The sequence below is a fragment of the Esox lucius genome, chromosome 17, assembly GCF_011004845.1.
Source record: "Esox lucius isolate fEsoLuc1 chromosome 17, fEsoLuc1.pri, whole genome shotgun sequence".
NCBI lineage: Eukaryota > Metazoa > Chordata > Actinopteri > Esociformes > Esocidae > Esox > Esox lucius.
In genome coordinates this window covers 42,687,419-42,712,659 of record NC_047585.1, presented here as the reverse complement: position 1 = coordinate 42,712,659, position 25,241 = coordinate 42,687,419, and the positions used below count along the sequence as shown (strand labels likewise).

The following is a 25,241-nucleotide window of genomic DNA, read 5'->3' as shown; positions in this document are numbered from 1 at the left end:
CATACCAACCTCTTCAAACTATGTCTTTTCTGACCCATTTTATGCACAAGGGCACAGTCATGCTGAAGCAGGAAAGGGTCTTGCCACAGATCTGGAAGCACCCAATTATCTAAAGTGTCTTTGCATCCTGTTACATGAAGATGACCCTTCACTGGAACTAAGGGGCCTTGCCTAAAAACCTGAAACTCAGCCCCAGACCACTATCCCTCCTCCACCACACTTTACAGTGGGCACTACGCATTCCAGTAGGTAGGGTTCTCCTGGCGTCCGCCACACCCAGATTTGTCCATCACACTGCCAGATAGTGGAGCGGGATTCATCAGTCCAGAGAACACATTTCCACTGCTCCAGTTTCGAGTGGCGGCTTGATTTACCCCACTCCAGCTAGCTCTGTGAGGCTTGCACACAGCTGCTCTGCCATGGAAATCTATTTTGTGAAGCTCACAGGTCTTGGACCTGTGGGGAGTGATGCAACAGATGACAGGTTCACCCGCTCTCTGTGAGTTTGTGCGGCCTACCACTTCATGGCTGGGCTGTTGTTGTTCCTAGGTGATTCCACTTCAACATTTTTACACTAACAGTTGACCGGGGGGGCAGATCAGGTAGGGCAGAAATATCTCTAACTGACTAGTGGCAAAGGAGGTTTCCTGTGACAGTGCCAGGTTTGAGGTCATTGAGTTCTTCTGTTTGACCCACTGTACTGCCAGTGTGTGTCTATGGAGATTTCACAGCTATGTGCTGGATCTTATACACCTGTGAGCAATGGGTGTGTCTAAGACACCTGAACTCAGTAATTAGTACGGGTGTCCACATGCTTTTGGCTATATAGCGTACATACAGCCACACATACACACACACACAAACACACACACCACCCAAAAGACAAATGCACACACACACACACACACACACACACACAAACGGCACAAACATAGAGCTCCATTGTTAAACCCTTAACTGGTGGTGGCTAGCGTGGGTTGGTCCTCGGAGCACCCTGCTGAAAAGATTACTTTCATTCCCATTCCCTTCCAGTGAGTAACATCTATGTGCTGCCTCAGGGACATTTTGGCTGCTATCCTGCATCTCTCCACTTGAATCTGCCTAAACACCATGAAAGCTGTGTTATCAACATGACGGCAGCCCATACACACACACACATTATGGACACAGATGGTTGGAGGACAACAGGCTTTAAATACACATGTACACAGACAGTTACTTTGTAGTCCAACAGCCCTTTGGAGTGGAAAGGATAGGAGACATTGAAGCAACTCAATTAATGGAGGGATGCTAGGCTCAACAGAAATGCCACCCTATTTCTTATATAGTGCACTGGCTGTTACCCTATCTACTGTTACATTATCTACTGTTACCCCATCTACTGTTACATTATCTACTGTTACCCCATCTACTGTTACCTCATCTACTGTTACCCCATCTACTGTTACCCTATTTACTGTTACAATATCTACTGTTACCCTATCTACTGTTACCTCATCTACTGTTACCCTATCTACTGTTACCTCATCTACTGTTACCCTATCTACTGTTACCCTATTTACTGTTATTAGGAACTAGAGATTAATTATAGAACATAGGGATTCGTTATTAGGGAATAGGGATTCATTTTTAGGGAATAAGGATTCATTATGGCGAACAGGGATTTATTATAGGGAAAAGGATTAATTATATGGAATAGGGATTCATTATTATGGAATTGGGATTCATTATATGGAATAGGGATTCATTATTAGGGAATTGGGATTCATTATATGGAATAGGGATTCATAATTAGGGAATTGGGATTCACAGGGTGTCATTTCAAACTCAGGCCTTGACGTTCTTCCTAAACTCCACATTAGCTCAGTTCATCATATCTTCTTATGTAATGACTTCATGTCTTTAAGCGATTTGGCTCTGTGTGTATTGTGGACCTCCTCTCTGTCTCGGAGCGCTGAGTGATGAGGTTCAGGTCTGTTGGTGGGGAACATGAATCCCTTTAATCAACCGGTCCTTAATAATCTTTGATCAACGAGCAGTTTAGTTGAGTTTCTCACCCACTTTTATGCTTTTAACAACGTATTAATAAACGTGATAAAAAAACTTTGATGGAAAAACTACACTAAATCCTTTATCATAGTTTATTCTCGGAAGTTACCATAGCATATAATGGAAAGGTCTGTATTTAAGTGTATATGTCAAAGAGACATGTTGAAGATCTTCTACTCTTCCTGTCTGATGTTTTAGTTGTATATTTCGCTCTGTAACAACACAGCTGTTGCTTTTTCTGTGGATTCATGCTGAAGTTCAAACAAACATTTGAACAGAAGTCAAGGAGAGTTCAAGCCTCCCACTTCAGAATCTAACACTTTTGGTGGCGACCTCTGAACCTCTGAAGTTCTGACAAACAAGGAAACCAGAGAGATAAAGGGAGAAGGTAACAAAGAGAAAAGTGGAGAAAGCAACAAATATAAAGTGAGAGAGGGAGAGATATATAGAGGGAGAGAGAGAGACAGACAGAGAGATAGAGAGAAAGGGAGACAGTGAAAAAGACAGAGAGAGGGATGGAAAGAGAGACTGAGGAAGAGCTAGATGAAGAGAGAGAGGAAGAGAGGGATTAAGAGAGATTGAGAGACTGGTGAAGAGATAAAGGGAGGGAAAGATGCAGAGAAAAGGGAAGGAGGGAACAAGTCTCTGAACCATGGAATTCCAAAACGATTTATGCTTTTGACAGGCAAGCTACTGAGTTTGTATCGCTGAGGAGCAAAAAAAGCCAGAAACGTGTGAAAACAAAGGCTCACGTCAACGAGTGGCTGATTATTTTCTCACCTAAACTAACAACAAAAATATATATAAACATTAACCATGACGTCACCGTGTTGCAGTTGAAAGGATTCCATTACCATCCAACCAACTGGCTTTCTCTACCTTTGACACCCACATTCTGAATTATGTGAAAGTTAATCATGACAATTAGAAACCAACGTCTTTCATGTGTGGTTAGTTGTTGGTTAGGTTTGGTTGAAGTTATGTTTTCAAGAGGGTTGTGATTATGTAATTATGATCTAAACTTTTGTCTTTCAATCTCTTTCGCCCCCAGGGACCCATGGGTCCTCGTGGACCCCCTGGCCCCTCTGGAGCTCCTGTAAGTACTTGCACACACACCCACACACACACACATACACACTCCTGGCAACAAGCCACAGCTTGTTATTATAACCATAGGTAGTTTCTCTTAGTCTCCTTTAAAGCCGTAAAGCCTTAGTTATCGCTATATTACAGGAGTAATAATAAGAGTTAGTATTAAAGATGTAGGTCGGGTTGTGGTCATCTGTTGACGTATTTATCACTAGTGTGTTTCCCCTGTACATTTGTAGACAACAAAGGTCTGCATCAAAGTTTTGAGGCACTCAAAACAAAGGGCAAGTAACAAGTTGCCTAGAGGTCAGATCATCAGATCAGAAACCGAAAGTTTGCCAGGTCGAGTCGCCAAGCTAGCAATATGAGAACTCCACTGTTCTGTCCCTGAGCAAGGCAGTTTACCGTGGCTGCTCACTGTGGCAGCTCCGTGTATCTCCAATTTAGAGGGTTTGGGTTGAGTCTAGGATGGACCTTGTGTTTAAACTGTCCCTCTGAAGGAAACCAGAAGACTACCCATTATGGATGGTCCCATGCACATTACATAGTCAGCTTCATCTTGTGCTAACTGGCATGGAGAAGGAAGATGACAGAATATTGGCATGTCCCCAGTTACAATCTGCAGGTGTTTTCCTCACTGCTCTTTCACTTTGCAGACATACTCACAAAGATAGACCAACAGACAGACAGACAATCCCCCCCAGACCTGGGTTTAAGTAGTATTCAAAATGCTATTTTCAAAATCCCAAATAGTGTTCAAAAACGTCAGACTATTCTGTGGAATCCATTTTTGTGATCTCTGCTGAGCCCGGCTGAAGTATTTAAAAGATATAAACACCATTTGAAACCATGAATCTTCCTTTCCACCCAATGCCCCCGCTCAGTTCCTGCCCTACTTCCCCTCTCAACTAACTACTGTTTATGAGGTGCTGCCAGCCAGTCAGCAGGCATGTCAGAGCATGAGGCTTCAATCACAAAGAACCAGGGTGTTGAGGATACCCAGCATGTCTATCTACACAGTCCTTCTGTCCACACGGTCCTTCTGTCCACATGGTCCTTCTGTCCACACGGTCCTTCTGTCCACACGGTCCTTCTGTCCACATGGTCCTTCTGTCCACACGGTTCTTCTGTCCACACGGTCCTTCTGTCCACACGGTCCTTATGTCCACACGGTCCTTATGTCTATCCACACAGTCTTTTTATCCACACAGTCCTTCAGTCAATCCACACAGTCTTTTTATCCACGCGGTCCTTTTGTCCACACGGTCCTTTTATCCACTCTAATCCTTTGTCTCCTGGGAGACAGAGACTCCCAAAAGAAATAGGAATAGACCCTGACCTGGAAGTGGGGTGACTTAAGTATTATGTTTAAAGTATTATGTAGAAAAATATGGTTTAGACATCGTTGAGCATGTCATCCTTTCTACCTAACTTACTCAGCTCACATAGAGGAATGTTAAACCTTAGAGCAGTTTGTGTCTAAGTTAATATGTTTATTTTATCCTGTAGTGTTTCCTTCAAGCCATGTGAGCTGAGTAATCAAACAGGCCCAGAAGACCATCATGGTCATCTTAGGTCATCCGATTCACCTGACAGACTTCTCTCTCTTCCATCCCAGGGTCCACAAGGTTTCCAAGGCAACCCTGGAGAGGCTGGGGAGCCCGGATCAGCTGTAAGTATCCCATAATGTCTTCCACGCTGGGATACCAGACCATTGTGCCATCACCGGGATGTATAGCCGATGGTCTCAATGCGCTGGCTGGGAAGCTGCTCTAGATGACCACATCGGCTGAGACGTTGACCGGTCAGACTGTAAAGCTGAAATAATACGAGTGAACACACCAGGTAGCGGTGGCATTGTGAACACTGCCCTGTTAATCGCCTCCTGTGGTGGGCAGATCAGCGTCCTGCAAGGACACACACACACACTGTAGACCGACAAGGCTGCTACTAGGAGTTAATGAGAGCCAGCAGCGCAGTGTGATCTCAATGTGTGCAGATGGGAGCATTAGAGGGGCCTTCCAAGTTAACCTCCAGCCTCCTGGTCCACCGGTCAACAGGGTGAAAACATCATTACCTGCAATTACAATCAAATCTCTGGCTGTTTTGTTGGCAGAACCGGAGCCACCTCGGCCGTTCCCAAACATGCACACAAGACGCTGTTCCAAGGCGGTGACCTGTTACATCCTGGCCAGTAAACTCTGTTGCGAATTGAAGCATTTGTTCCTTGAGGACCGGACTTACCTGGGATGCCGGTTAAACATTACCATCCAATAGTTATATCACTCTTATCCCCTGACCAATGCAGACCTGGGAGAAGTCCTTTAAAAGCAGCAACTTTCGGTAGCAAATACATTCCGTAACAGTCTCCAGTAGGAATCAAAGACATAACCTTGGGTTGGCAAGTGTCGTGCTCTAGCATCTGAGCCAAACTGGACCTCGAGTCAATATGACCCTTCCCAGCTTGATGAATGACTCACTGATTCACTTGAGCGTTGGGGGGGGACCTCATTATGCTTGTCTGTAAGTCTGTATGTGTTGGTAGAACAACATCTCCTCTATTTCCCAAGTCGTAATTGATGTTGTCTGTGGTCATGTTTTAATCTCACTTGGCATCTCTCTTTCTAACATTCTCTGCCAGGGGAGCTTGTTCTTTGCCAAATGAGCACACCCACCACGCTAACATACTCGCTAACACAAATACACAAACACACAGTGTTTCTCCTGTGGCTGTAGAGTACAGCGCCGCCCTCTAATGGCGGTGTTTGGTAACTGTCTGTCTCCCGTGTCCTGACAGGGCCCCCTGGGTCCCCGCGGCCCCCCTGGACCCTCTGGCAAACCTGGAGATGATGTGAGTACCACCAGACTATCACTATCAGGGACACTGCGGTCCCACACAGCTGACGCTTAAAGGACCCACTCACTGTTAGCATTGTCTGATCCGCTGAGACCACCAGCTGTTGAGTGCTTGTCTATACTGTTATATTAGTACATTGTGCACAAATGTCTACCCCAGTTAAACTTAAGTTGAACTAATGTCAAACCCCAGTAAAAACCCCAATCTAATCCCAGTCAAATCCCTACTAAATCCCAGGTGAACCACAGGCATAACCCAGTCATATCCCAGTCAAACCCTGGGTAAATTCAGGTAAAATCCCAGTGAAACACCAGTCAATCCATAGTCAGGCCTCAGTCAAACATCAGTTTGGAATGGAAAACATCAGTCAAACCCCAGCCAAACCTCAGCCAATCCCGTCAAACCCCAGCCAAACCTCAGCCAATCCCGTCAAACCCCAGCCAAACCTCAGCCAATCCCGTCAAACCCCAGCCAAACCTCAGCCAATCCCGTCAAACCCCAGTAAATCCAGATGAAGTGAAAAGCACCTACTAGTTTGACTGCACTTCATCTAGCCAATCACTCCTCTTGTTAATTTTTGTGTGAGCCAATCCGAGCACCTGCACACTCCTTTTGGCAGGATGGATCATATTCTACCAAATTTATAAAGAAATCACCCGAAAAAGGTCTCTGCATCCATCTTCAAGGATGCTTGTTAAGGGCTGTATTATGTGTATTTTCACTGATTGTAATGATCAAGCATAGATATTAGAGAGGGGAATAGTCTGGACCTCTTGTAAATAGTGAGGCCGATGCTTGTACAATAATGGAAAATAATATATTGGAACTTATATGCCCCTTTTCTGCCACTGGGTGGCAGCAGACTGAACCAGTAGTCAATTATTTGTCTGTCCACCAGGAGGTGTGGTTTACTAATGTATAATCTATTCATAAATACTAATTCACACATGACTGGGGTCAACAAGATAGCATTAAATATATACTATTTTCATTATTTCTTGAATTTTATTTTATTTTAAATTTTTCTTCTTCTTTTTGCTTTAGGGTGAGGCTGGCAAACCCGGAAAATCTGGTGAGCGTGGACCTGCTGGCCCCCAGGTGTGTTGTCGTTTATATTAATGTATTTGATAATCTGTTCATTTATTTTATAGTGTTGATGTCTTAGTTTTTTCTGTACCATTTTCCATTCATTCATCTGTTCATTTACTTTAAAATTTCACTTTTCATTGATTTATGTCCCTACACCATCATGTGTCTTTGCCTGTCTGTCGCATATCTGGCCCTAGCTCATCACATTGTCGTATTGCCTTGTCCATCTTATGTCATGCCTTGTCCATTTTATGTCATGCCCTGTCCATCCTATGTCGTGCCTTGTCCATCCTATGTCATGCCTTGTCCATCCTATGTCATGCCTTGTCCATCCTATGTCATGCCTTGTCCATCATATGTCATGCCTTGTCCATCCTATGTCATGCCTTGTCCATCCTATGTCATGCCTTGTCCATCATATTTCTGGCCCTAGACGTCACAGCAGGAAAGATCTTGACAACGACTGTATAAAAACATGTCTCTCATTCACAAGTCATTTCAATCTGTGTCTCTCCTGTTTGTCTCTCCTGTCTGTTGTTCCTGTCTGTCTCTCCTGTCTGTCTCTCTGGAACACAGGGGGCTCGTGGATTCCCAGGAACTCCTGGTCTGCCCGGAATCAAGGGACACAGAGTCAGTACAATAGTCTTCAAAATATGATAATATCTACTATTCCTGTTTTCTGTTAACTGTCTTGTTGTTGTTTGTTTGCTATACTTATGTACCTGTTGTTTTTATGGCACAACACCAAGCACATCGCCCTGTAATAGGACAGTAAAATGGTTCTGCCTCTGAACCGTAACCCTCCCCAGTACTGTTCTCATGACGTTGTGTTGATGTTCTGTTTCCAGGGGTATCCAGGTCTGGATGGATCCAAGGGGGAGGGCGGGGCAGCTGGTGCTAAGGTAGGACCGGAGCGGCATTCTGACCTGGTTGACCTTTTGTCATGTTGTGAAGACTGTTGCAATCTGGACCTGTACAAACATCCCATTTTCTGTTGTGTTTCTTTAGTGTTCTGTCTCTGTAAAATTATCTCTCTATCTGTTATGTTCTGTTTTAATAACGTTCTCTTTAATGTTCCCGGTTCTAGGGAGAGTCTGGCGCTCCCGGGGAGAATGGCGCTCCTGGACCAATGGTGAGTACAGACAGAAACAGACTCACAGTTTCCTGCTGAAGTGTTACTTTGACACTGACTGCCACTCCAGACAGATGTGACACATAGACAGGAGATGCCTTACTGTAAACTGTTGTTACTTTGAGACGGACACCCACTCCAGACAGATGTGACACATAAACAGGAGATGCCTTGCTGTAAACTGTTGTTACTTTGAGACTGATAGCCACTCCAAACAGATGTGACAGATAGACAGGAGATGCCTTACTGTAAACTGTTGTTACTTTGAGACGGACAACCACTCCAGACAGATGTGACAGATAGACAGGAGATGCCTTACTGTAAACTGTTGTTACTTTGAGACTGATAGCCACTTCAGACAGATGTGACAGATAGACAGGAGATGCCTTACTGTAAACTGTTGTTACTTTGAGACGGACACCCACTCCAGACAGATGTGACACATAGACAGGAGATGCCTTACTGTAAACTGTTGTTACTTTGAGACGGACAACCACTCCAGACAGATGTGACAGATAGACAGGAGATGCCTTACTGTAAACTGTTGTTACTTTGAGACGGACACCCACTCCAGACAGATGTGACACATAAACAGGAGATGCCTTGCTGTAAACTGTTGTTACTTTGAGACTGATAGCCACTCCAAACAGATGTGACAGATAGACAGGAGATGCCTTACTGTAAACTGTTGTTACTTTGAGACGGACAACCACTCCAGACAGATGTGACAGATAGACAGGAGATGCCTTACTGTAAACTGTTGTTACTTTGAGACTGATAGCCACTTCAGACAGATGTGACAGATAGACAGGAGATGCCTTACTGTAAACTGTTGTTACTTTGAGACGGACACCCACTCCAGACAGATGTGACAGATAGACAGGAGATGCCTTACTGTAAACTGTTGTTACTTTGAGACTGATAGCCACTCCAAACAGATGTGACAGATAGACAGGAGATGCCTTACTGTAAACTGTTGTTACTTTGAGACGGACAACCACTCCAGACAGATGTGACAGATAGACAGGAGATGCCTTACTGTAAACTGTTGTTACTTTGAGACGGACAACCACTCCAGACAGATGTGACAGATAGACAGGAGATGCCTTACTGTAAACTGTTGTTACTTTGAGACGGACAACCACTCCAGACAGATGTGACACATAGACCTTTAGATGCCTTACTGTAAACTGTTGACTGACGGCAGCCTCTCCTCTTCACTCTCCCTCTTCTTTAATAAAGGGACCTCGTGGCCTGCCCGGTGAGAGAGGTCGTCCTGGGCCCTCTGGTGCTGCTGTAAGTACCTTCCTCCGGTCCAGAACCCCCCACCTCGGACCTTTCTTTAATTCCCTATCTCAGTGTCATCCAGCTATAGTCAGAAGAGTATAATTATGGACATATTTTGTGACCCGGAGTATCTTTATTTGTGACCCAGAGTGTCTGACCTTGTGACCCGGAGTGTCTAACCTTTTGTTGCAGCGTGTCTATTTTCTAATCAGATTGCGTCAAGTCAAGAAAAGATTAATGGTATTACCATGGTCATTGTGTGTCAGCCTGTGTCTCTGCTTCACTGTGGTTGTCCTGTGTTCCTCTCGACCAGGGTGCCCGCGGTAACGATGGTTTGCCTGGACCTGCCGGACCTCCTGTAAGTAGCATCGTGGTTGAAATCACCTTTGTCTGTTTCCCAGACACAGATTAAATGTGTGAGTCCTGTACTAAAAGACACCCTCATCTGTGTCTGGGACAACGCCCCCCCCCCTTCATAAAATGGACAGTGTCTGCAACATATCTGGCCGCCCTCGTGGAGGCAGCAGTTTCTGTTGATTCACTCCGTTTGCCCCTCCTTTCTCCCCCTTTCCTCCTACCCCTCCCCCTCGCTTCCTGCGTTGGGACCCCCTCCCCTCTCTCCTCTCTCCTCTCTCTCTCTCTCTCCTCAGGGCCCGGTTGGCCCTGCTGGTGCTCCAGGCTTCCCCGGCTCTCCAGGTTCCAAGGTATGTCACTGATCTCCTCCCTTTCTCTCTATCCTTCTGTACCTCTCTCTTTCTCCCTCGCTCTTTCTCTCTATCCTTCTGTACCTCTCTTTCTCCCTCACTCTTTCTCTCTATCCTTCTATACCTCTCACTTACTCTTTCTCTCTCTGTTGTTCTCTTGAAATCCAAGAGTATGTCGAGAGACAAATCCTCAGCAAAATCAACAATTTTATTAGTGGAGCACAAAGAGCAGGATAAACTCTTAAATTATTAATGCTCAGAAGAAGAGCGTTTTGAACTGAGTAGAGCTGAATAGAGGGGTGAAATCGGAGAAGGCACCTCTGAAAGTGCTTTTAAAACGAAAACCTTTTTTCCGTGACCTTGGTGGAAAATAAGAGGAAGGGGGTTCAGAGTTTGGGAGGTGGGTAGTTTTTTCTCTCTCTCCTCTGGGTACTGATTTATTCCTTTTGAACGGTGAACAGAGACCAGGGTGAGTGTGTGTGTGTGTGTTTGTGTGTCTGAAGCCTGAAGGCCCCATGCTCCACTGCTGGTTTCATCTTCCTCTGTCATCCCTCTCAGTCTGCCAGGACAGGGAACAATTTAGCTATTCCACTGCTATTCTCTTCCTGGCCATAGTTACTAAAGCCAGCCCCTTTGAGAGCACCTACTATTTGCTTCATGAGGTTGACGCCAAATCATCCTTTCTGTGTGTCTGTGCCTACTGTGTGTGTGCGTGTGTGTCTGTGTGTGTCTGTATGTGTGTGATTAAAATCAGCCAATGAAACAGTGAAGCCCACGTGTAACTTGACCCTGGTCTTCATTTGTGCTCGACCATTTCATTTCCCAGACACGGCTAGGTTCATGTCTTCTACCTGGTTATTCCTTACAGTGATGTTCAGTTGTTCTACCTAGTTATTCCTGACAGTGATGTTCTGGTGTTCCACCTGGTTATTCCTAAAAGTGACATTCAGGTGTTTTACCTGGTTATTCCTAACAGTGATTTTCAGTTGTTTCTACCTGGTTATTATTGACAATGATGTTCGAGTGTTCTACATGGTTACTCCTCACAGTGATGTTCAGTTCTTCTACTTGGTTATTCCTGATAGTGATGTTCAGGTATTCCTGACAGTGATGTTCAGTTGTTCTACCTGGTTATTGTTGACAATGATGTTCAAGTGTTCTACCTGGTTATTCCCAACAGTGATGTTCAAGTGTTCTACCTGGCTATTCCTGTAGGTGATTTTTAGGTGTTCTACCTGGTTCTTCTTGACAGTGATGTTCAGGTGTTCTACCCGGTTATTCCTGACAGTGAGATTAATTTGTTCTACCTGGTTATTCCTGATAGTGATGTTCCGGTATTCCTGATAATGATGTTTTGTTGTTCAACCTGGTGATTCCTGACAGTGATGTTCTGTTGTGTTGCCTGGTTATTCCTGACAGCGATGTTCAGTTGTTTGACCTGCTTATTCCTGATAGTAATTTTCAGGTATTCCTGACAGTGATGTTCAGAAGTTACACCTGCCTGTTTTGTTGCTATGAGACCTGGCCCTAAGCTGTGTCATTAACAAGTCATCTTGTTAAGCATCTGCCATGGCCAGGTGCTCTGGGGACACACAAGCAAACGCTTAAATTAAAATGTCAAATAACATTTGAACCCATGTTTGTTTCCAAACTTCACTGGAGCTCCAGCAATTTGTTTTAAATCATATTATTGCTTTTAATTACACAGATGGAGGTGAAGTAGAAGTATAATTTTAAGGAAAGACCTACTTAACTTTCCCCGTGCCTCCAAATATAGCCCATGTAAACTGGGCTTGCAGAAAGAGAATGTGACGTTCTGACAATATACCCATGCCAGGAACTTCCCTCCCCAAAGTCTTAAAAACAAATGCAGCATATATCATGCGTACGCCATTGTCAAAAAACGTTACAAATGTCATTTGTTTAATTCATTCACTTTCCCGAAGCCTCGATGTGTGCAGTGGAATGATTGGCTGATTGTGTAAAACGGGCCGGAACAGTCAGGATAAATCGCCTCATTTTTACTAGACAAGCAGGCCTGGGAACCGGTACAAACTTGAATATGGCTACTCCACATTTCACACAGATTCTAATAAAACCCCTTTTATCTCAACTTAAGTGTGCCAAAAGTGTGGACTTTTTTTCAAATGCAGCCAATTCTTTTGTACACATTTTGCAGTTAGTGTAGTGTGACTGCCAATAAAAACACTTCTAGTGTGAAAATTCTTTATATGCCATTTGCCTTTTAGGCCTTTTAGTAAATTCAATTAAGAATACACTTGTGACTTGATTTGAACACTAACTCCTGTGGAGGCGTTTATTTTATAACAAATGTTTTACCATTAAAATGATCTTTATGCACGTTTCTTTTGTTTTTTTGGGGCTCTTTAAAATAATAACACTTGAAGACGTTTTGATTGGTTCTTTGGGTTTATATAGATTTTTCATATGTTGGTTTGATTAATTGATTGTCTCATTTATTCATTGATTTATTGGTTAATGGTATGATAGAATGTTTTGAATTATTGTTTTTGTAATTAATTGATTGATTAATTGATTGATTGACAGATTTATTGAATAAATTGAATGATTGGAAAAATTGATTTGTTAATTTATATATTGATTGGCAAATTGATTGATGGATAGTTTGTTTGAATGATTGGTTGGTTGATTGACTTATGATAGATTGATTAATCAATCTATCTATCAAATGTATTTTATAAAGCCCCATTTACATCAGCAGTTGTCACAAAGTGCTTTTACAGATACCCAGCCTTAAACCCCAAAGAGCAAGCAACAAGAGTTATGCACAGTGGCTAAGAAAAACTCCCTGGTATGTTCCAAAATTTTAAAGAAACCTAGAGAGGAACTAGACTCTGAGTGGTGACCAGTCCCCTTCTAGTTGTGCTGTGTGAAGAGTATAAGAGCACATGAGAATTTGGGTCATGATCAGAAGACAAGCAGGGAAATAAATGCTATTGGGCTGTGAGCAGAGTCCTAAACCAGAATCCAAGTCCACTGCATAACCAGGTAGATAAGTAAAGGGATAATCAGGTGATCTGTGGACAGTGGCAACACATCCAGGAGGACTTCTGACAGGGGCAGCTCCATTTGGTCCTTGTAGTGCTGAGGTGTGGTACAAGGGCTCATGTCCTCCTAAGGTCAAACAGGACACCAGGATAGTTAGAAAGAGTAATCCTTGGTTCACAAGCATACCTAGGCATACTAACAGATTGATTGGTTGATGGATTTGTGGATTGATTGACTGGTAGATTTATATTTATTGATTATCTCTCCAGGGAGAAGCTGGCCCTACTGGTGCTCGCGGACCTGAGGGCGCACAAGGACCCCGCGGAGAGTCAGGAACCCCCGGATCTCCTGGACCTGCTGGCGCATCTGTAAGTGTTCTCCAGAAACAGTGTCCCTGTAAAACAGTGTTGTTATGAAACAGTGTCCCTGAAAAACAGTGTTGTTATGAAACAGTGTCCCTGATAAACTACGTCCTTATGAAACAATGTCCCTGTAAAACAGTGTTGTTATGAAACAATGTCCCTGATAAACTACGTCCTTATGAAACAATGTCCCTGTTAAACAGTGTTGTTATGAAACAGTGTCCCTGATAAACTACGTCCTTATGAAACAATGTCCCTGTAAAACAGTGTTGTTATGAAACAATGTCCCTGATAAACTATGTCCTTACGAAACAATGTCCCTGTTAAACAGTGTTGTTATGAAACAGTGTCCCTGATAAACTACGTCCTTATGAAACAATGTCCCTGTAAAACAGTGTTGTTATAAAACAGTGTCCCTGATAAATTACGTCCTTATGAAACAATGTCCCTGTAAAACAGTGTTGTTATGAAACAGTGTCACTGATAAACTACGTCCTTATGAAACAGTGTCCCTGTTAAACAGTGTTGTTATGAAACAATGTCCCTGTTAAACCACTTCCTTATGAAACAATGTCCCTGTAAAACAGTGTTGTTACGAAACAGTGTCACTGTAAAACAGTGTTGTTATGAAACTGTGTCACTGTAAAACAGTGTTGTTATGAAACAGTGTCACTGTAAAACAGTGTCACTGTAAAACAGTGTTGTTATGAAACAGTGTCACTGTAATACAGTGTCCCTACTAAATAGTCTCTGTAAAACAGTGTCCCTATTAAATAGTCTCTGTAAAACAGTGTCCCTACTAAATAGTCTCTGTAAAACAGTGTCCCTACTAAATAGTCTCTGTAAAACAGTGTCCCTACTAAATAGTCTCTGTAAAACAGTGTCCCTATTAAATAGTCTCTGTAAAACAGTGTTCACAGAGTTGTTCCTGATAATGGGACATGAGCTGGTTGCTTGTCTCAGTCTCTAAATAAATCACTCATTTTGGGTATTCAAAGAAACCTAATGTTTGTACAAAAACTATGAGTTGCCAACACATGTTGAAATACAGACTCTGTGCATTGTACTGTGATATCATATTAAGCAATCTGTGCTTCTTTACAGGGTAATCCTGGTACTGATGGCATTGGTGGAGCTAAAGGATCAGCTGTGAGTGTACTGGATGAACCCTCTCCTTCATCCCCTCACATCGGACCCCCCCACCACACCCCCTCCCTCCATATCTCCGCTCCATTTTGTCTCTGATCAAATCAACATGACTAAAGACCTTTTTAGTTAGGGCAGAGTCTTGGCGTAATAAATGAAGCCATTCCTTCATACATCAGCTTTTCTTTTGTTAGTATGGAGGATTAATGTATTTTAAGTACCAGAACGTCTTCAGGCTTTCCACTTGCCTAGTGATTTTGGGTAGTATATAAACTGACTTTATAATCTGAACTGACACTATAATAAAAGCGTAATATTTGCAGGCTAAAAGCGCTATGTAAATCCTCTCCAAACTAAATGTGAAGGCTAGTCAAGTCTTCTGGTCCAACCAGAGGACACATTTTGGGTGGAGTCATTAGTCGGACCTGGTGTTCCCCCTTTCACCTGCCCTAAACGTTCTGGGTTTTTCATAATCTTTCCAAAATATATTTTTATATAACTTTTTTGCTTAGTAGACACATTCACACACATATACAATCCTAGATTGCATCTGGTCCGTGGCCTTTGGGTGAAGAAGAGCAATCTGCGGTATTTTGGCTAATCTTTAACTTCCTGGCCTCCCCCACTTTTCCACCCACTGAGCCCAGTCCAAATGCCTCCACAAGTATTGATTTCTTCCTTGAGGATCCGCAACCTAGGGTCGACACAGTCCGTTAATGCCCATTTCTCACATCTCCAGTATTAATTGGCTTATTCCTCCTGATGAACGGGTGGGTCACTGACCTCGATTAGTCATGTGATCACAACTCCAACCAGGTCAGCATGGCATAGCCCACGGTTAAACAGACACTATTGGCCCGAACACATCTATGGTTCAAATTTATTTTATAAAGCCCTTTTTACATCTGCAGTTGACGCAAAGTGCTTTTACATATACCCAGCCTGAAACCCCAATGAGCAAGCAACAACTGAGTTGATGCACAGTGGCTAGGAAAAACTCCCTAGTAGGTTGGAACTTTAAAAGAAACCTAGAGAGGAACCAGACTACATACATGAGGCATCTTTACATCTCCAGGAGTTGAGCCATTAATGGGCCTGTCCTCGAAATCACTGGTCGACACATGGTTGATGTTGACAGTTGTCTTCTCGTTTGCCCTACCCCAGGGTGCCCCTGGTATTGCTGGCGCCCCTGGTTTCCCCGGACCCCGTGGCCCTCCCGGACCTCAGGGAGCCACTGGACCTCTAGGACCCAAGGGAACATCTGTACGTATGCATCCGCTTTTCCTGTCAATGGCGGCAGTCTTCTGTCGTTCAATTTGAATGTATTTGACTGGGTGGGTGGGTGGGCGGGTAAAGCTAGCTCTCCATTGCTTCGGTAAAGTAATTCTACGTGCTTTTTGTTACTGAATGTATCAAAGATTACATGAGTTACTTCATTGACAGAGGCATTTTATAAGTTTATAATCTGCAGATGTGGAATAATGACCCTGTCTTTTGTGTTTTTCAACAGGGTGACCCTGGTATCCCAGGGTTCAAGGGTGAGGCTGGACCCAAGGGAGAGATTGTAAGTATTATTAGTAATGTGAAGCTGCTGCTTCTACCACTATGCTTTCACTTGACCTCTTACCTTATGTCTGTCTATCTCGCCGGGATTTCTGGCTGTCTACAGGTCTCCCTCCTCACCATTTGTCCCATGTCAAAATACTGGAGGATGTCAGAGTTTATATAATACCTCGTGAAACTCACCCCTTTGGTGCACTATTTATCACCTCTTAGCCATTCATCACTAGGCCTTTTGAGGACCACACCATAGTGAACAATGAAGGACGCATTCAGTGTGTGAATCAGTGAGACCCAGAGTCCAACATGTTAATATAGATGACCAGTGGGATGGAATTTTTAAAATCCCCACATGTTGACTCCATTACAGTAATGATGTCCCTGCTAATACAGCCTTTTGACCACTAGAGGCATCCATCCTACATAGGACGATGCCAGTAACAAAAAAACATAATAGGGATAGCAACTGTCCACAAGAGGGCACTGTTTGTTAGTTCGCTATCAGCAATCCTGCATTATGCCTCCTAAGGACCATGTAAGCAACAGAAAAGCATGTTATGATTGCATTTAAGCAGAGTTCATCATAACAAAATAAGAGCCAACCTTGCTTCCATAAACCAAGCCACAGACATGTTACTTAATGATAACATCACAGCCGTCTCCGAGTTCCCAACAAACTTCTACTAAAAGGAACAGTTAGCATATTGATAGAAATATTAACAACAATGTAATTTATAATAAAGAAACTGTAGCTTTGCTATAGAGCGCCTATAGCACATCTTCCGACCATTAGACGTGTTGTTTTTAGAGGTGATGGATGTGAGATTGGATGACTGACATGTGGATGTGTCTGTTTAGGGGCCTGCTGGGCCCCAGGGAGCTCTTGGCCCTGCAGGAGAGGAGGGAAAGAGGGGACCTAGAGGAGAGCCCGGTGCTGCTGGACCTCTTGGACCACCCGGAGAGAGAGTGAGTTTATTTATTAGACCCACATAGAGCTGTCTATGTCATTACTGTATTTATTAGACCCACATAGAGCTGTCTATGTCATTACTGTATTTATTAGACCCACATAGAGCTGTCTATGTCATTACTGTATTTATTAGACCCACATAGAGATGTCTATGACATTACTGTATTTATTAGACCCACATAGAGATGTCTATGTCATTACTGTATTTATTAGACCCACATAGAGCTGTCTATGTCATTACTGTATTTATTAGACCCACATAGAGATGTCTATGTCATTACTGTATTTATTAGACCCACATAGAGCTGTCTATGTCATTACTGTATTTATTAGACCCACATAGAGATGTATATGTCATTACTGTATTTATTAGACCCACATAGAGCTGTCTATGTCATTACTGTATTTATTAGACCCACATAGAGATGTATATGTCATTACTGTATTTATTAGACCCACATAGAGATGTCTATGTCATTACTGTATTTATTAGACCCACATAGAGATGTCCATGTCATTACTGTATTTATTAGACCCACATAGAGCTGTCTATGACATTACTGTATTTATTAGACCCACATAGAGCTGTCTATGTCATTACTGTATTTATTAGACCAACATAGAGCTGTCTATGTCATTACTGTATTTATTAGACCCACATAGAGATGTCTATGTCATTATTGTATGTATTCGACCCACATAGAGATGTCCATGTCATTACTGTATTTATTAGACCCACATAGAGCTGTCTATGACATTACTGTATTTATTAGACCCACATAGAGCTGTCTATGTCATTACTGTATTTATTAGACCCACATAGAGATGTTTATGTCATTACTGTATTTATTAGACCCACATAGAGCTGTCTATGTCATTGCTGTATTTATTAGACCCACATAGAGCTCTCTATGTCATTACTGTGTTTTTTAGACCCACATAGAGCTGTCTATGTCATTACTGTATTTATTAGGCCCACATAGAGATGTCTATGTCATTACTGTATTTATTAGACCCACATAGAGCTGTCTATGCCATTATTGTATTTATTAGACCCACATAGAGCTGTCTATGTCATTACTGTATTTATTAGACCCACATAGAGCTGCCTATGTCATTACTGTATTTATTAGACCCACATAGAGCTGTCTATGTCATTATTGTATTTATTAGACCCACATAGAGCTGTCTATGTCATTACTGTATTTATTAGACCCACATAGAGCTGTCTATGTCATTACTGTATTTATTAGACCCACATAGAGCTCTCTATGTAATTACTGTATTTATTAGACCCACATAGAGCTGTCTATGTCATTACTGTATTTATTAGACCCACATAGAGCTGTCTATTTCATTACTGTATTTATTCAGCACATATAGAGCGGTCTATGACATAACTTAATTAATTAGACCCACATAGAGCTGTATATGTCATTACTGTTTTTATTAGATACAGCGTATTGCTCCCTGCTCAAACTCTTCACCTTGTTATTGTTTTTCTGTAGGGCGCCCCTGGCAACCGTGGTTTTCCAGGTCAGGATGGTCTGGCCGGTCCCAAGGTGAGTGTCACCATGACAGTGTGGTCCCAGGGGAGGGGCCTATCACCATGGGAGTGGAACCTTTGTGAAACAGGAAATGAACGGAATCCAATCAGCTGAATAATATATTACAGTAAGACCAGGAAGATAGGATGCTTTATGTAACAACTGTGTAAGCAGTAGTCTCTTGTGTGATGCCAGATTGGTTCTGGGTTCCCAGAAAAGGCCTGTGGTGATGTAACGTTCTGTGCCGGCGTAGTACTGAAGTCATTTCTGTCTAATCCGACAGAATATCCAGTTAGGTGAGCGTACATAGAAATCAAAAGAGACAAATATCCCAATGGAAATGATGAGAAACACTGACAGATCCTATTGTCTATGGGGGCTTCATCTGTAATTCCACAATTCCACCACTCGAGTCCCACTATTTCAGCCATTTACCATATCCTCACCTACCAGCCGTACATACTGTACCACAGTACGGTATGTGAATTAGGTTTTCATTTCACCCCCTCAGGTGATTCCTGAAGTCTTCATACGTTATCTGCTCCGTGTAGTGGGAGTTATTAGCTCCATTTAAATTCAAATGGCTGTGTTTTCAGTTTTTCTGTAATTTGTCTTTCGACGAGTCACATCAGATCTTTTCCAATCAGATCTTTTTCAGTGCTAATCTGATTGTCCAAAAGACAGATTAGGGAGAAATAAATCATTGAATTAAGCTGCCTGTCTAAAGGTTCAGACGAAGTGACTGTGGAGATAGATATATTGGACAGATATATTACATCTTGTTATTTGTTTGTGTATTTATTAATTCATCATCTACACAAGTGTTTCCCAAACCCGGTCCTGGGGACCAAAAACCGTGCATGTTTTTGTTTTAGCCCTAGCACTCACACACCTGATTCAAATGTTGCCCTACCAGTTACACACTTCATTGACATAATCAACCAATCATCATGTCTTTAATTTCAATCAGGTGTGTGAGTGTCTGGGCAAAAACGAAAACATGCACTCCTTTGGGTCCCGAGGACCAGGACTGGGAAACACTGGTCTATGCTGACATAAATAATTATTTGTCCTTATAGTCCAGGGATTATGAATGACTGAGAGAGTGGTTGCTGGGTTGATTACTGTTCTACAAAATATGTTTTTCCTTCTAATCCAGGGAGCCCCTGGCGAGCGTGGGGTTGGAGGTGTGTCTGGCCCTAAGGGAGCTGGCGGAGATCCTGGGCGGCCTGGCGAGCCCGGTCTTCCTGGAGCCAGAGTAAGTCCCACTGGTCTTTCTACCGTCTGTAAGAGCAGCATGTATCAAAACACTGGTGAGATTCTCCAAGTTGTGGTGTGTTTTTCAGTAGTGACATCATATGGCGTCTTTCTGTGATGTCAAACGTGGTACACAGCCTAATAAGAACCCTGGTTGAAATGTTCTCGTGGTGGTTGTTACAGAAGCAAGCTGTGAACATTGTTTAAGTTCTTGTTAAGTACAGAATATTCCAAGGTGATTGATTTCTCTGTCTTAATATTTATTTGTTTTTATAAAAGGCATCCTAAACCTCACTATCTATATTACTTGTATTTATGTATTTAAAATGTCTGACTTACTGACTCTTAAAGACTCTGACTTAATTGACTCTTAATGACTGACTCTTAATGACTGACTCTGACTGACTGGCTGACTCTGATTGACTCTGACTAACTGACCCTTAATGACTGACTCTGACTGACTGGCTGACTCTGTTTGACTCTGACTGACTGACCCTTAGTGACTGACTCTGACTGACTGACTCTGAATGACTCTGCCCGACTGTCTCTGATCAACTCTGACTGATTTTCTGACTGTCTCTTACACCAGCCGTACCGGGACAGAACCTGTAGCGCCACAAAAGGCCCGTCACTCTCCACAGAGGTGGTTCAGGCTTTAGGAGGTTTGATTTCTCATGTGTCCTCTCTCTGCAGGGTCTCACTGGTCGCCCAGGGGATGCAGGTCCTCAAGGCAAAGTTGGACCTGGTGTAAGTACACTTGGTGTCTTTTTATTTAAATTATTGCAAAACAGTTATAATTTTCATCATAAAACAAAACCAAGTTGAATGTCACTGGATTGATCAGCATGTTCACAGGACTCTGTCTATGTAGACCCCCCCCCCCCCGCTCTTTCTCATTTAATTTGCATGAAGTTTAGTCAAATATCAATGCAAACCTCAAGCAGACATTGATTTTTGAACTTCTGTTCAACAAAAGCTTCACTGAATACATGTTTCTGTATGATTTGTTGGTTGGTGGGTTGACCTTGCTGTGATTGGTTGGTTGACCCTGCTGTGGTTGGTCGGTTGACCTTGCTGTGATTGGTTGGTTGACCTTGCTGTTATTTGTTGGTTGACCCTGCTGTGGTTGGTCGGTTGACCTTGCTGTGATTGGTTGGTTGACCCTGCTGTGGTTGGTCGGTTGACCTTGCTGTGATTGGTTGGTTGATCCTGCTGTGATTGGTTGACTGACCCTGCTCTGTTTCTCTGCAGGGTGCTGCTGGTGAGGACGGTCGTCCCGGACCCCCTGGGCCAATGGGAGCCCGTGGTCAGCCCGGTGTCATGGGATTCCCGGGGCCCAAGGGAGCCAATGTGAGTGTCGCTACTTAACAGAACAATTGATTTGTTGTACGTTTAACTGATTGGATAAGTAGCAGCGTCGTTGATTCGTAATCTAGCTGGACACGCCGCTGAATAAATTAATTCATGAATTAATTAACAAATCGCAAATGAACAATTGATTTATAGAGTCATTCACTGGTTGTTCAGAGGGTTTTTATAGATTTTTGTTATTATTTACTTACTGTGTGATTTGTTGATTTTCTAATCTTCTGAGACTGACTAATGTGTATCTTTCTGACCAGGGTGAGCCTGGGAAAGGAGGAGAGAAGGGACTCCTTGGTGCCCCAGGTCTGAGAGTAAGTCATTATTTATTCATTTTCATATTTATAGCGAGACAGACAGCCTTATCGCTAGAGCCATGTGCCAGGGTAAATATTGCCAAATGCCCTCCTAGAAAGGATTAGAAATGCTAAATGCTTGGAGGCAAATCGATTAAGATTAAACCATATATTATACAGCCACACATAATAAACTGCCTCCTCCCTTCTTCTGTTTTTTATCAGTAGTTTATCCTGGCCAATTACTATTATCAGTATTCAACTGGCTTCTGTTGCATACAGCCTCTAACTCTCTGTGTCTCTCTGCCTTACCGCTGTCTTCTCTATCCTGTCCATCTCTCTATAGGGTCTTCCAGGAAAGGATGGTGAGACTGGAGCAGCTGGTCCTCCCGGCCCTGCTGTGAGTATTTCTATCTCCCCTGACCCACAATCCCATTCTGCTGCTGTCATGCCCGTCTCACTGATCTTATCCTCCTTTCTCAATTTACTAAAATGGCCCCTGAAACTCTCCCGTGGCCTCTGCCTTTCGCAGCTGAAGGATCGATTCAGTTGTTGGTTATCGTGGTAATTTCATGTCTTACTGAACTGGTTGCACTCAGGTTGTGAGATGATTTCCGTCGTCCATCCAGAACGAATTTGACATAGATTTTCATTTCATGGATACTTATCTTTATGGATTTTTTTTCATGGATAAGAAAGCCAACAGGCTTCTCAAATCCCAACGATTTGTGTGTTAGACAGAAAAACAAATATTGTAGAAATTGGTCAAGTCAGGTTAACTAAAACATATACATCAAAACCATGTGTCAAATCAGATTTATTGGCCCTTGAGTGTTTTTATTTCCACAGTTATTTCTCGTATATTGTGGATTTCATACTACTATGTTCGGTTGACAGTTTGACCAAATGAGAGCTACAGTAATTAGCTTTTTAATTGTTTACTCATTAGTCAGTGTGCTCCGATCATCTTATAAGACTCAAATATTCAAAGTTTCTTGGGCACATATATGTCAGGCAATGTTTCTGTCACAGCTTGGCGATCGTAGCGGGAGATAGTACAACCGCCATCACATCGTAATCAGGGACTCAAGTTAAAAACAAAACGTTGTCACTTGTCTGGTGTTGTTTGCTGTTTGCGTCAGTGTTTCTGAGAGCGTATTAGAAAACCAAAAGGGATTTGAATATTACGGTCTGCAACAAGAATGAAGCGTGGTTGCTCACACGCCCTTTCTTCGTCACAGGGCCCAGCTGGAGAGAGAGGTGAGCAGGGACAACCTGGACCCTCTGGCTTCCAGGTCAGTATCTGAACAACCCGAACACCTTTACCCATGATGCACAGCAGAACACCTCTCTGTGCTGATCACTTCAGCGCAGCTTAACACCTCCGCTTCGTGACACATTACCTGTTATCAGCAGCGATCTTTTTGCACAATATTAAGATTCCAAAATCGTATGTTCCCAATCTTTTACGCCGATGTTAGAAACGTCTCAATGAATTCCGATGCGAATTATGTCCGTCTCAATCCGGTAGGACGTCTAGCCCAGGGGTGCAGCAGAATGTTTGACAGCTCTGCAAAAGATTTGAGGCAAATGCGTTTCAGTCGCCTATTTGTCGTATCAACTCACATCGACAAAAGAAAACCATACACCAGCGTGTGTAAAATATGTTTAACAATCTGGTCGAATTTTGCGATTTCCATCCATATTTTTATTACTGGATAATACACATTAAAATGCATATTTAGAAATGTATTTTGCCCCATTGCATATTTAGGGCAAATCCTCCTTGTACATGTGTAACAGAATTAATCAACTGAGCGTTCGAACATGTTTTGCTACGTTGGGAAGGCCTACATAACAGTTTTAGAATGAGCTATTTCAAATAACTAGCCTATAATAATATGTACAGCAGAGCAATAGGTGAAACTGTAATTGCTTTGCAGTTGGTGCATTTTGGGTAGAGCAAGCGTTAACAACATGGATTTACTGGTAGTTCCCAAGCCGAATACAACTGCACCGCTCTGGGTGCATTTTGGTTTTAAGCCAAACAAAGCCAATAATTGGAGTATCCGATTTGTCAGATTTTTTCCAGAAAGGTGCCCGAGACCCATCTCAGAGTCACCAGGTGTATTATAACAATATGATCAGCCTTACACTGTAATAGTGGCATAACATTTACAAAATACACAATCAAATCGTTAATCACAGTTATCTGTGTGACAATTAATCATCAACTAAAATGTCCGAACCCTGCCAGCCCTACGCCTATAGAGTCTTACTATCAATGCGTTGATACCTATTATACTGCGGTGTTTAAACACTGTCCCTCTACTTTTCTCCCGGCGTGAAGGGTCTGCCAGGACCTCCCGGCCCCCCTGGCGAGGGGGGAAAGCCTGGTGACATGGGAGTTCCCGGAGAGGGTGGAGCCGCTGGCGCCACTGGGCCAAGAGTGAGTTTAACGATCGCCTCGGACGATCCTCTCCAACGCCAAGCCAAGTTGGGCAAAACTTACCGAGCGCTGCCGTGTCTGTGTGTCTGTGCAGGGCGAGCGCGGCTTCCCCGGGGAGAGAGGAGGCGCTGGGCCTCAGGGTCTGCAGGGACCCCGTGGACTGCCCGGGACCCCCGGAACAGACGGACCCAAGGTAAGATCAACGCTGAAGGGAAGTTAGTCTGCGTGCGTCTCGCCCGCGCGGATGCCGGACGCGTGGCTAGCATGATGCTGAGTGTTAGCTCAGACGGCCAGCCTGGCTGAAACACGTACTGGCTTGTACTGCTACTGTTAAATTACAGAGGAACCTTAGTGATGTGTGAGTTGGACAACTGTTATTCCTGTCTTTATCCTGCATAGTCCTGCTGAGGTTTTCCTTGACAACCCGCATATCCAGGTAAACTTTCCGAGTGAATTCTGGTAATTAATGGCAGAGGCTTGGGGGAGGTTTGTTATCTTTTTTTGGGGAGCCTGTCTGTTTGTCAGGCCTGTCTGCTTGTCTAGCTTGTAGGTCAGTTCCCTTCAGGTGGCCCAGGAAGACAGAGCAGATAGGGCAGAGAAGGACGGGGGAGGAAGGATGAACAGTCAGATCTGTGCAGTGGGTTGTTCAAAGAGGTGGCGATGCCAGCAGGGGTGAACAAACACAGCAGGGAATGTTTAGCAAAATTGGCAGATAACAAGCATGGCGAAGGTTTAGGTGGGAAAAAACTGGGAATACAGTACATGACTAGACTGAAAGAACAGGCGGAAGGAGAGTAAAGCAAAGTCACTGTGAAGAAAATAAATGACAAGAACAATATAGAATGAATATTCATGTGTAACAAATATCCAATACCGAGGAGGTAACGCAGGGCCTAACAAGTTGAAATAAGGTCATTATATTTTTTTACCAATGTAGCTTATTGGATAGTTTAATTCTCTTCGTATTTTGTTACTGTTCCAGCTATTTCCATGTGGTAGGCAGAGTTGGGGTCAATTTAAGATGCATGAATTAAATCAAAGATTGGAATTGGCCA

The 25,241-nt window shown here is 43.2% G+C and overlaps 1 protein-coding gene across 2 annotated transcripts in view; it reads left to right on the top strand.

Moving 5' to 3' along the window:
- Positions 1–25,241, top strand: part of LOC105016702 (collagen alpha-1(II) chain) — a 56,770-nt gene that overhangs the window by 16,494 nt on the left and 15,035 nt on the right. For both annotated transcript variants that reach the window (XM_029114062.2, XM_029114061.2), the window contains 24 exons: positions 3,101–3,145; positions 4,757–4,810; positions 5,936–5,989; positions 7,040–7,093; positions 7,661–7,714; positions 7,933–7,986; positions 8,172–8,216; positions 9,459–9,512; positions 9,817–9,861; positions 10,154–10,207; positions 13,507–13,605; positions 14,704–14,748; positions 15,910–16,008; positions 16,256–16,309; positions 17,164–17,271; positions 18,784–18,837; positions 19,982–20,080; positions 20,773–20,826; positions 21,331–21,429; positions 21,702–21,755; positions 22,084–22,137; positions 22,979–23,032; positions 24,088–24,186; positions 24,281–24,379. In XM_029114062.2, the coding sequence (XP_028969895.1) occupies positions 3,101–3,145; positions 4,757–4,810; positions 5,936–5,989; positions 7,040–7,093; positions 7,661–7,714; positions 7,933–7,986; positions 8,172–8,216; positions 9,459–9,512; positions 9,817–9,861; positions 10,154–10,207; positions 13,507–13,605; positions 14,704–14,748; positions 15,910–16,008; positions 16,256–16,309; positions 17,164–17,271; positions 18,784–18,837; positions 19,982–20,080; positions 20,773–20,826; positions 21,331–21,429; positions 21,702–21,755; positions 22,084–22,137; positions 22,979–23,032; positions 24,088–24,186; positions 24,281–24,379 (1,584 nt within the window). The remainder of the gene's footprint in view (positions 1–3,100; positions 3,146–4,756; positions 4,811–5,935; positions 5,990–7,039; positions 7,094–7,660; positions 7,715–7,932; positions 7,987–8,171; positions 8,217–9,458; positions 9,513–9,816; positions 9,862–10,153; positions 10,208–13,506; positions 13,606–14,703; positions 14,749–15,909; positions 16,009–16,255; positions 16,310–17,163; positions 17,272–18,783; positions 18,838–19,981; positions 20,081–20,772; positions 20,827–21,330; positions 21,430–21,701; positions 21,756–22,083; positions 22,138–22,978; positions 23,033–24,087; positions 24,187–24,280; positions 24,380–25,241) is intronic.